General features: G+C 34.6%; 1 protein-coding gene across 4 annotated transcripts in view; it reads right to left on the bottom strand.

Annotated features, from left to right (window-relative positions):
* Positions 1-2,809: 2,809 nt before the first annotated feature.
* The window catches only part of PCNX4 (pecanex 4), a 48,160-nt gene continuing 38,272 nt past the window's right edge, over positions 2,810-12,697 (bottom strand). For 3 of the 4 annotated variants that reach the window (XM_046647631.1, XM_046647634.1, XM_046647633.1), the window contains one exon: positions 2,810-3,474. In XM_046647631.1, coding sequence (XP_046503587.1) covers positions 3,223-3,474 — 252 coding nt within the window. In that variant the 3' untranslated portion in view covers positions 2,810-3,222. The remainder of the gene's footprint in view (positions 3,475-12,697) is intronic. The other variant, XM_046647632.1, reaches the window with a different exon arrangement.

The raw sequence follows: 12,697 nt of genomic DNA, 5'->3' as shown, positions 1-12,697 counted from the left end.
TGGTTTTATTTAGCATGCTTTATTTAGCATGCTTTCTCATGCTGTGTTGAGGTGTGGTTTTATTTATCTTGCAGGGATTAATGTCCCTTAAAAATTTGGTAAATTCTCAGTCATTATCTCCTTAAATGTTGCTTCTGCCATTTCCTCTCGCCTCTCCTTTTGGAATTCCAATTACTTGTATGTTAGATCTTCTCATGGTAACCCTATGTCTCTTATCTTCTTACAATATTTTCCATTCTTTTGTGTCATTTTTCATATCAGATATTTACTTCTGACCCAAATTGTGTTTCACTAATTTTTACGTTAGCTGTGTCCAGTTTCTATCAAATCCATTCACTGAGTTCTTAAACTTGATTAACGTACTTATCAGTTTGGGACTTATCAATTCTTCTGTATAGTTTCTAATTCTCTGATGAAATTCTTAAGCTTGTGTTTTATATCTTTGAATGTACCAAACATCATAATGTTCTAGCCTGTGTTTAACAACTCCATTATCTGGATCCCCAGTGGGTCCATTCCTATTGTCTATTGTTTCTCTTGGATTTTTGATCATGTTGTCATATCTCCTCAGGTGCTTTATTTTACATTGTCCAACATTAAGTATGAAAAATTACAAAAATAACTTAAAACGTCAGTCCCGAGAAGATTTACCTTTGCTCTGGGTGGTGGCTAGGCAGAGCAGAAATCCAGGGCCGCCTTAATCCAGTTTTAGGGACTAAGAAGATTCAAGCTGCATCTATTTTTTTTGTTCAACCATAAAATTAGGACGTAATCCTTGATGTCCCAAACCAATGTGTGGTCAGTTACTAGGGTTCCTGCCTCCCTCCTTGGAGAGCCCTGGACTCCCATTTGTATTCCTCTAACTCAGCAGCAAGGCTGTCAAAAGCGTTACTTAGTTTCTCAGACTCTCAACCACCTTATCCTGAGCTGGCAAATGCTCCTAGAAGAAAAGCAGCCCAAGTGATGAGCTCAAGTTTCTAAATTTCATTCTGCCTTGGATCTTGGTAATGTAATTCTTCACTGTTTTCTTGGTTCTCTGATACCTTTAAGCAGATTTTAAAATATTATTTTGCCTAGCTTTGCTAGTTGTTCTCTGTGAGATGGGTGGTGTGAATTACCTAAGCATTACTAAAAGTGAAAGTCAGAAAAGCAGGTTTTAGGGAAGATTCAATAAGGTCAGTTTGACTATATCAGATGGAGATAAATAAGTTCCATATACAGGCTCAGTGCTAAGAAGAGAGGTTGAGGTAGGTATATATTTGAACATCAACTTATTGATGATACTTTTATATCTTGGGTGTGGACGAGACTGTCCACAGTGAATGTAGAAGAGGGGCCCTGGAACCAAACTGTTGAGAAATTCCAAAATTTAGTGGTCAGGTAGAAATGGAAAAGCAGCAAAGGTGATTGAGGAGTGGCCAGGGAGAGAGGAAGAAAATGAAGATACTTGTGTCAGGGAAGCAAAAGAGACAAAAAAGGTGATTCAAGGAGTGGTCAAAATGTGTCAAATGCTATTTAGAGAACAAATAAGACAAGAACATAGGAGTAGCCGGTTGGTTTGACAATACAAAGGTAAACACTGACCTTAATAAAAACTAACTTTATTTGGGGGAATGGTAAAGATGGAATCATTAGTGGAGATGGAATCCAGACTGTAATCATTTGACAAATGAAAGAAGAGGAAACCTGGCTATGAATGAAATGGAGAGACATGGGAGCAGTTTGAGGAGGATGCAAGGTAAAGGGAAAGCATGGCTGGGCATTATTAAAATCTTTAAACAATTTAGAATTCCCATTATTTGGAGGATAGTCCAATAAACTGTTATATCTATCAATGTTATGCAGTCATTAAAACTGATCATTACATAGAGTGTTTTTAATGGCATGAGAAAATTTTCCTAGGTGACAAAAATACATAAAATTGTCTGGCTAGTAAATCTCAATTATGTAAATAGTAAGCCTGAGATTACTATATTATGAACCCAGATGTTAACACAACACTCTATCTTAATAACTATACTATATTGCTTCCAAAAAAAGACTAATGCACAAATCTCAATGAATTCATTAACTGAAAATTAGTCCAAAAAAAGTTATCCTTTAACATAGCTTGATTGAACTGTTCCACATGCTAAATAAATGGAATAATAATAATAAAAAAACCTAATTGGCACATTTCAAATAATTTCTAAAATCATTTCTAAAGAGAATGTATTGCTGTATTACCAACCTAGGAGGCTACTATAAACTCAGTTGGAAATAAAGTAAGGGGTAAAAGAAATTCATTTCTCAACTGATACAGACTCATTGTTCATTCTGCTTATAAGTACCTGTAAAAACTTCATGAACAGCAAGAGAGTGAAAATAAAATTGTGATCACATGTGAAAAATTTTCCTCCCATTACTTTCTGCCTTCGGTTCAGATACCTTAAGACACTAGTAACTAGCAGTCCTACTGGAAGTCATTCTTCAGAGTATATTCAAAGTTGAAAAGAAATGCATAAAGAGCCAGATCTACAGAATGGCCTCTAGCAGTCATACTCAGACTACCCTAACATTGCTAATTCCAATGAGTATTCACATGATGAATGGGATAAATCCTTTTCCTTTCACATATATCAAAAGGATACTTGAAAATGAAGGAAGAGATTTTACTAAAAACTTTTAAAATTTCTGAATTGAAGTATATGAAAAGAAAATGAATATATGAAAACATTCAGACTGTGTTAAATGTTAAAAAAAGCACAAAGTGTGAAAATACTATAAAATTTTATTATATTGAAAATAAATATATATACATTATGTAACCTTCAATGAGATCCACTATCATTACTTAAAAACACAGATATGTATATCTTTTAAGTATGTAAAAATTATACAGTTGTTGACTTCTGTAAGGCAAATCACCTACCACACATTTAAGAAAGCATTAAAAAATTCATTATCAATCTTCTACAAATGTTTTATATTTACCAAAGCCCACCACAATTCATAGGGCACAAATATTGGCCAACTAGTTCTAACTCTGAGATTAGACATAAAGTTGGTTTTTTTTAATCATTAAGATAGCTAAGAGAATCAACTTTAAAGAGCTTAGCTTTTCTCAGGCACGTGGGAGGAGAGAGGAAAGGCCCTGGAAGTTATGAGGAATCAGATTCTTACTTTTCTAGAATGAAAAAATAAAAAGATCTCATTTGATGACAATACAAGTCAAAATGGGCTCTAATACAAATGTATATGGAGAGGTTTTGAAGAATAAATTGGATATCCCAGGGGAGGGTCAGCCGCTTGTACCGTAAGGTTTCTTAGAAGTAGTGGATGAGCTTGTATACTGTAACGTTCCTCATCATCATTTGTGGCATAAAGCAATTCCCAAGAAAGATTGGCCCACTGACCTCTAACAGCTTCGGCATTTAACTTCCCAACTTGGATCAATAATTCTTGAAGGGTAAGTACTCTCCCAGTGTAAACTCCCTTTAAAGTATAAAAAGTGGGGGTGGGGGGGAATGAGGGGAGGCAGAGAAAAAAAAGAAATTATATTCAGGCCTTTATATTTTATTTATAAACTTAGAGAAAAATTCCATTATAGTTAAGTGAACTTAAATAGAAAGTGGTATATTAAAATGTACACACATGAGTTGCTTGTCTTCAGAATCAAGAATCACTTCTATTTGGTAGCTCTCTGAATAAGTATGAGAAGAAAAATTCCCTGACAGTCATTTCACTCAATGACCAGAAAAGCAAAGTCTCAGATACTTCTCTTTCCTTTCCTTTTCTATTCCCTCACCCTATCTGGCCTCAGCAATGCATAAGTCATAAATACTAGTCAGTGAATAATCACGTTACAGGCTCTTTTTAAAAACAGCTTTGTTGAGATACAATTCACCTACTATACAATTTACTATGTAAAGTGTACAATTTAATAGTTTTTTAGTACATTCAGATATGTACTAGCACCACAGCCAATTTTAGAACATTTTCATGATATCAAAAAAACCCCCTGTAATCTTTCACTAAGACCCTCCTATCCTTTTGTTTCCCAGTCCTACGCCACCAATGTACTTTCTACCTCTACAGATTTGCTTATACTGGAAATTTCATGAGAATGGAATCATATAATATGTGGCCTTTTGTGACTGGCTTCTTTAATTTAGCATAATGTTTTAAGATTCATTCATGTTGTAGCATGTATCAGTACTTCATTCCTTCCATGGTTGAATAGTATTCCATCATACGGCTATATCACAACTCGTGCATTCATTCATCAGTTGATGTACAGTTGGGTTGTTTCCATCTTTTGGTAATTATGAATAATGCTGCTATAAATCTCCATATACAAGTTTTTATGTGGACCTGTTTTCATTTCTTTTGGTATATACTCAGGAGAGGAATTTCCAGGTCATATGGTAACTCTGTTTACTCATTTGAGAAACTGCCAGAATGTTTTCCAAAGTGGTTGCACCATTTTACACTTCTGCCAGAACTGTATTAGAATTCCCATTTCTTTATATCCTCACCAACATTTATTATTTGACTTTTTGATTTTAGCCATCCTAGTCTGTATGAAGTGGTATCTCATTGTGGTTTTGATTTGCATTTCCTTGATGAATGATGAAGAACATCTTTTCATGTGCTTACTGCCCCATTTGATCTCCTTTGGAGAAATGTCTACACAGATCCTTTGCTCTTTTTAAATTGGGTTGTCTTTTTATTATCGAGTTGTAACAGTTCTTTATATATTCTAGTAACAAGTCCCTTATCAGATATACGCAAATAGTTTTTCTATTCTGTGAGTTGTCTTTTTACTTTCTTGATGGTGTCCTTTGAAGCATAAAAGTTTTTACTTTTGATGAAGTCCTATTTATTCATTTTTTTCTTTTGTTTCTCATGTTTTTGGTGTCATATTTAAGAATCCATTGCCAAGTTTAAGATCATGAAGATTTACTCCTATGTTTTCTTCTAAGATTTTTATGGTGTTAGCTCTTACATTTAGGTCTTTGAGCCATTTTGAGTTCATTTTTGTATCTACCATGAAGTTAGGGTCTGCAGTTAGTTGAACAACTTCCCTCAGAGAAAAGACATCCCAATCCTAACCCATGGTAGCTGTGAATGTGACCTTCTTTGGAATGGGTCTTTGCTGTAATTAAGTTAAGGATCTCAGGATGAGATCATCCTGAATTTAGGTGGGCTCTAAATCCAATGACTCGCGTCCTTACAAGAGAAAGAAGTGGGAGAGTTGATACAGGACATAGGAAAGAAGTCATGTGAAGACAAGGGAGAGACTGGAGTTATGCTGTCACAAGCCAAGGAATGCCAGGAGTCACCAGAAGCTGGAAGAGGTAAGAAAGGATTCTCCTTTAGAGTCTTCAGAGAAAGTGTAGTTCTGCTGGGACCTTGATTTCAGACTTCTCACCTCTAGAAGTGTGAGAGAATAAATTTCTGTTGTTTAAAGTCACCTAGTTTGTGGTAATTTGTTGCAGCAGCCCTGGAAACTAATACAGGGTCTAATGTCATTCTTTTGAATATGCTATTCAATTGTTTCAGCACCATTTGTTGAAAAGACTATTCTTTTCCTATAGAATGGCCTTGGCGCCCTTGTTAAAACCAGTTAATCATAGGCACATGGGTTTATTTTGCATTTCAATTCAATTTCATTGATTTATATATCTATCTCTATGCCCATGCTATACTGTCTTGACTACTATAGGTTTGTAGTAAATTTTGAAATTTGAAAGTATTAGTCTGCCAATTTTCTTTTTAAGATTATTCTGGCTATTCAGGGTCCCTTGCAATTCTATATGAATTTCAGAGTCAGCTTGCCAATTTCCATAAAGAAGCTAGCTGGGATTCTGACAGGGATTGTCTTGAATCTGTAGATAAATTTGGGGAGTACTGCCATCTTAATATCATTTTGATCCATGAACATGGGATGTTTTTCCATTTATTTAGATCTTTAATTTCTTCTTTCAACAATGTTTTGTAGCTTTTAGAGAACAAGGTTTATACTTTTCTTGTTAAATTTATTCCCAAGTATTTTATTCTTTTTGATGCTATTGTAAGTAGAATTGTTTTTTTAATTTCATTTTGGGATTGTTCACTCCTAGTGTATGGAAACACAATAGATTTTTGTATGTTGATCTTGTATCCTGCCACCATGCTGAACTTGTTTATTAGTTCAAAGTTTTTTAGTGGATTCCTTAGATTTTCCATATACAAGATCATGTCATCTGTGAATAGAGATAATTTCACTTCTTCCTTTCCAATCTGAATGCCTTTTACTTTTCTTGCCTAATTACCCTGATGAGAATCTCTAGTATAATGTTTAATAATAAATGGTGAGAGTGGACATCCTTGTCTTATTCCTGATCTAAGGGGAAGCACTCTGTCTTTCACTAATAAGTATGATGTTAGCTGTGGGGTTTTCATAGTTGCCTTTATCAAACTGAGGAAGTTCCTTTCTATTCCTAAGTTTAAGTGTTTTTAAAATGAAAGGGTGTTGGATTTTGTCAAATGCTTTTTCTGTGTCTATTGAGATGATTATATGGTTTTTGTTTTTTATTCTATTGATATGGCGTATTACATTAATTCATTTTTGGATGTTAAACCAACCTTGCATTCCTGGGATAAATGCCACTTGGTCACAGTGTATAATTCTTTTTATGTATTGCTGGATTCAGTTTGCTAGTATTTTCTTAAGGATTTCTGCATCCATATTGAGAACAGATATTGGTCTGTAGTTTTCTCTTGTATTGTCTTTGTACGCTTTTGGTACAGGATAATACTGGCTTTACAGAATGAGTTGGAAAATGCTCTTTCATTTTTTGAAAGACTTTGTGAAGAACTGGTCTTAATTATTCCTTAAATATTTGGTAGAATTAGGCAGTAAAGCCATCTGGGTCTTGGCTTTTCTTTATGGTCAGTTATTACTAATTTAGTCTCTTGTTATACACCTGTTCACATTGTCTATTTCTTCTTGAGTCAGTTTCAGTACTTTGTAGGAATTTATCCATTTCTTCTAAGTTATATAAATCATTGGCATACAAGTGTTCATAGTATTCCTTTATAACCACTTTCATTTCTATAAGGTCAGTAGTACTGTCCCCCTTTTCATTTGGTTCTAGTATTTTGAATCTTCTCTCTTTTTTCTTGGTCAAACCAAGACAAAAAGTTTCAGTTTGGCCGATCTCTTCAAAGAACCTGCTGTTGGTTTCATTAATTTTTTCTATTGTTTTTACAGTTTCTATTTCATAATTACCTCTCTAGTCTTTATTAATTCCTTCTGTCTGCTTTAAGTTTAGTTTGCTCTTCTTTTTTCCATTGTCATAAGATGGAAGGTTAAGCTATTGATTTGAAATCTTTCTTCATTTTTAATATAGGCATTTTAAAGTTATACATTTCCCTTTAAGGACTGTTATAGTTGCATCTCACAAGTTTTAGTATACTGTGTCTTCATTCTCATTTATCTCAATGTATTTTCTAATTTCTCCTTTGACCCACTGGTGACTTAGACATGTGTTGTTTAATTTCCACGCATCTTTGAGTTTCCCAAATTTCTTTATTGATTTCTAATTGTATTTCCTTGGGGTCAGAAGGCATACTCTGTAGGTTTTCAATCCTTTTAAATTTATTAAGTTTGTTTTATATCCTAGCATATGGTTTATCCTGGAGAATGTTCCATGTGCACTTTAAAAGAATGCATATTCTGTTGTCTACAGGTGTCTGCTTGGTACAGTTGGTTTACAGTTTTGTTCAAATCTTCTACTTTTTTTCTTTGATCTTCTGCCTAGTTGTTCTATCCATGACTGAAAGTAGGGTATTGAAGTCTCCAACTATTAATGTTGAATTGTCTATTTCTCTCTTTATTTATGTTTTTTGCTTCACATATTTTGGTGCTCCATTGTTAGCTGCAAATATGATTCTTCTATCTTCCTGATGGACTGACCCTTTTATCATTATAAAATGTCCCTCAATCTCTAGTAACATTTTTTGTTTTAAAGCCTATTATTTTCTGACATTAGTGGAGGTACTCCAGCTTTCCTGTTGTTGTTTGCATGACATACCTTTTTCATCTTTTCACTTTCAATTTATTTGTGTCTTTGAATATAGTGTATCTTCCATAGAAAGCATATAGTTTGATCTTGTTTCCAAATTCAGTCTGACAATCTCTCCCTTTCATTTTGATAGTTTAATATACTCCCATTCAATGTTATTATTGATATAGTCAGATTTATGTCTGTCATTTTCCTTTCTGTCTTCCATATCTTGTCTTTTTTTGTCCCTCTGTTCCCCTGTTACTGCTTTCTTTTGCATTAAATGACTATTTTTTAATGTATACTTTTAATTTCTTTAATGATTTTTTTTAAACTTTTTTTAAAAAAATTATTTCCTCAGCGGTTGCTCTAGGGCTTAACATATATGTCTTATCAGAGTCAGGTTCAGTTTATACTAACTTAATTCTGGTGAGATATAGAAATAAAAATCCTATATAGTTCTATTCTCTTTTCTTTCCTATTTGTGGTATTGTTATACATGTTACATCTACAAATGTTACAAGCCCTATAATGTATTGTTCTAATTATTACATTATATACTTTTAAAGAAACTGAAAGGGAACAAGTATATATTTATTGCTTTTGCTATATTCTTATCATATTATAGCAATATTTTGCTATATTTCTATTTATCATTTCTAGTTCTCTTCCTTTATTCCTATGGATTCAAGTTATTACCTGGAATAATTTCTTTTGCCCAATACAGCTTTGTTCCCACTGGCCTCCTTTGTGCAATTATTGGCAAATACATTACATTTCTATATGTTATAGGTCCAACATTACATTATATACATATTGCTTTATACAATTGCTTTTCAAGTCGGTTAAGAGGAGAAGAAATATGCATTTATATTGTTTTTTATAATTACAGTACCTTACTAATGATCTTTGTTGTTCCTTATATGATTTAAAATTATCATCATCTGGGGTCACTTGCTTTCAGCCTGAAGAACTCTTGGTATTTCTTGTAAGGCGGGTCTGCTAGCAACAAAATTCTGTTTTTGTTTATCTGGGAATATTTACCTTCATTTTTGGAAAGATAGCTTTGTCGGATATAGGATTCTTGGTTGACAGTTTTTTGGGGTTTTTAAAAGGCATTTTGAATATGTTATCCCATGCCTTCTGGCCTCCATTGTTTCTGATGACAGGTTGGCTGTTAATCTTATCAGAGTTCCATTAACAACTTAAGAATCATTTTTGTCTTGCTACTTTCAAGATTATCTCCTGGTCTTTGACTTTCAGCATTTATAGTATGATAGGTCTATTTGTATTAATTCTACTTGAAGTTTGCTGTGCTTCCTGGATGTGTAGATTAATGTTTTTCACTAGATTTGGGAAGTTTTCAGCCATTATCTCTTTGAATAATTTTTCTGCTCCTTTCTCTCTTTTCCCCTTCTGGCACCCTCACTATGTGTATGCTGGTGCTGTTAATGGTGTCCCACATTTCTGTAAGGCTCTCTTCCTTTTTATTCATTCTTTTTTCTCTCTCTTCTTTGGACTGGATAATCTCTATTGACCTAGAATCTTCAAGTTTACTAATTCTTTCTTTCACCAGTTCAAATCTATTGTCGAGTTCCTTTAGTGAATTTTTCATTTGGTTCTTTGTTTTATAATTTCTATCTCTACTGATACTCTGTCTCTATTTGATCCAAGATTGTCATCATACCTTCCTTTACTTCTTTTTTTATTAAGATATAATTGACATATAACATTATATTAGTTTCAGTTGTACAACATAATGACTTGGTATTTGTATATATTGTGAGATGATCACCACGATAAGTCTAGTTAATACTCATCACCACACAGTTACAAATGAGAACTTTTAAGATCTACTTTTTCAGCTCCTTTCAAATATACAATGCAGTATTCTTAACTATAGTCACCATGCTGTACATTACATCCCTGGGGCTTATTTATTTTGTAACTGGATGTTTGTAACTTTGACTACCTTTACTTATTTCACCCACTCCCCAAACCTTGCCTCTAGCAACCACCAATCTGTCCCTTTATCTATGAGTTTTGTTTTTGTTTTTTGTTTGTTTTAGATTCCACATATATGTGAGATCATACAGTATTTCTCTTTCTCTGACTTATTTCACTTAGCATAATGCCGTAAAGGTCCATCCATGTTGTCGCAAACAGTAAGATAGCAAGATTTCCTTCTTTCTTATGGCTGAATAATATTCCATTATGTGTGTGTATGTATGTATGTATATACAGTCATGTGCTGCAAACAATGTTTCTTTTGGTCAATGACAGACTGCATATATGACAGTGGTCCCATAAGATTGTAATGAAGTTGAAAACTTCCTATTGCCTGGTCATCGTCATAGCTGTTGTAATGTCATAGCACAATGCATTACTCGCTTGTTTGTGGTATTACTGCCCCTGTGGGCAATATTAAGATATTAACACCCTCCAGTGGGACAAGATGTGGAGATGGAAGACAGTGATATTGATGTTCCTGTCCCTGTGTAGGCCTAGGCTAATCTATGCATTGGTGTCTTAATTTTCAATAAAAGTCTAAAAAGTAAAAAGAAAAAAACTTTTAAAATAGAAAAAAGTTTACAGAATAAGGGTATAAATAAAGAAAACACTTTTGTACAGCTGTACAATGTGTTTGTGTCTTTAGTTAAGTGTTATTACAAAAGAGTCAAAACGTTAAAAAACATTTTAAAGTGTATAAAGTAAAAAACTTACAGTAAGCAAAGGTTATTATTGAAAAAAAGTTTAAAAAAATAAATTTAGTGTAGCCTAAGTGTAGAGTGTTTATAAAGTCTACAGTAGCATACAGTAACGTCCTAGGCCTTCACATCCCCTCACCACTCACTCTCTGACTCAACCTGGAGCAACTTCCAGTCCTGCAAGCTCCTTTCATGGTAAGGGCACTATGCAGGTATACCATTTTTATCTTTTATAGCATATTTTTACTATGCCTTTTCTATGTTTAGATAAATAAATACTTACCATTGTGTTACAATTACCTACAGTATTCAGTCCAGTAACATGCTGTACAGGTTTGTAGCCTAGGAGCAATAGGCTATACCATATAGCCTAGGTGTGTAGTAGGCCATCTGGGTTTGTGTAAATACACTCTACAATGTTCGCACAATGATGAAATTGCCTGATGCATTTCTCAGAACGTATCCCCATCATTAAGTGATGTATGAATGTATGTATGAATGAAAATACACACAGTGCATTTTCTTTATCCATTCATCAATGGACACTTAGGTTGCTTCCATGTCTTTCCTATTGTAAATAATGCTGCAATGAACATGGAGGTGCACATATATTTTTGAGTTAGTATCTTCATTTCCTTTGAATAAATACCTACAAGTGGAATTGCTGGATCATATGGTAGTTCTATTGGTAATTTTTTGAGAAACCCATAGTGGCTGCACCAGTTTACATTCCCACCCACAGTGCACAAGGGTTCCCTTTTTCTCCACATCCTTGCCAATACTTATTTCTTGTCTTTTTGATAATAGTCATTCTAACAGATGTGACATGATATCTCATCGTGATTTTGATTTGCATTTCTCTGATGATTAGTAATGCTGAGCACCTTTTCACATACCTCTTGACCATCTGTATGGCTTCTTTGGAAAAATGTCTATTTAGATTCTCTGCCCCTGTTGTTATTTTGCTGAGGAAGATTAGCCTGAGCTAACATCTGTTGCCAATCTCCCTCTTTTTGTTTTTGCTTGAGGAAGATTAGCCCTGAGCTAATATCTGTGCCAATTTTTCTCCACTTTATCTGTGGTTCCTGTGCCTGGATGTCTGCTTCCTTTCTTAGGTTAGGGAATTTTTCAGCTATTATTTCTTCAAATAGGTTCTCTGCCCCTTTGTCTCTCTCTTCTTCTCCTGGACACCTATAATACGGATGTTAGTAGGCTGGATGCTGTCCCAGAGGTCCCTTAGACTGTCCTCATTCTTATTAACTCTTTTTTTCTGTTCAGGGCTTGGGTGATGTCCTCTACTCTTTTATCCAGATAACTGATCTCTTATTGTATGTAATCTACTCTGCTGCTAATTCTCCCTAGTGAATTTTTAATTTCTATTATTGTATTCTTCAGTTCTGATTGGTTCTTTTTTTTATATTTTCCAATTCTTTGTTGAAGTTCTGTGTTCATCTGTTCTCCCAAGATTAGTGAGCATCTTTGACTATTAGTCTGTACTCTTTATCAGGTAGATTGTTTATCTCTGTTTCATTTAGTTCCTTTTCTGAGAATTTGTCCTGTTCCCTTATTTGGAACATCTTCCTTTGTCTCCACATTTTGCCTACTTCTCTGTGCTTATCTCTATGTATTGAGTAGATAAGCCATGTCTCTCAATCTTGCAGATGTGGCCTTATGTAAGTGATGACTTTGGGGCCCAGCAATGTGCTCCCCTCTCGTCACCATTTCCAAATGTTCCAGGAATGTCCCCTGTATGGGCTATGTGTGCCCTTCTGTTGTGGTGGGGTTGCTCTTGCTGCAGGCACACAGGTAGGCTAGGCTGGCCCTTGGGCTGGCTGGTTGTAAGGCTCAGCCATGTGCAGCTGCTACAGTCACTTTATTGGGTGGGTCAAGCCCCAGCATGGGTGGCAGTGCAGATCTGCTGCTGTTTTGCTGTTAAGTGAGTCAGGCCCCCAGCATGGC

This window comes from Equus quagga, chromosome 20 (genome assembly GCF_021613505.1).
Source record: "Equus quagga isolate Etosha38 chromosome 20, UCLA_HA_Equagga_1.0, whole genome shotgun sequence".
Classification (NCBI taxonomy): Eukaryota; Metazoa; Chordata; class Mammalia; order Perissodactyla; family Equidae; genus Equus; species Equus quagga.
This window is presented reverse-complemented; position numbering and strand designations above follow the sequence as displayed.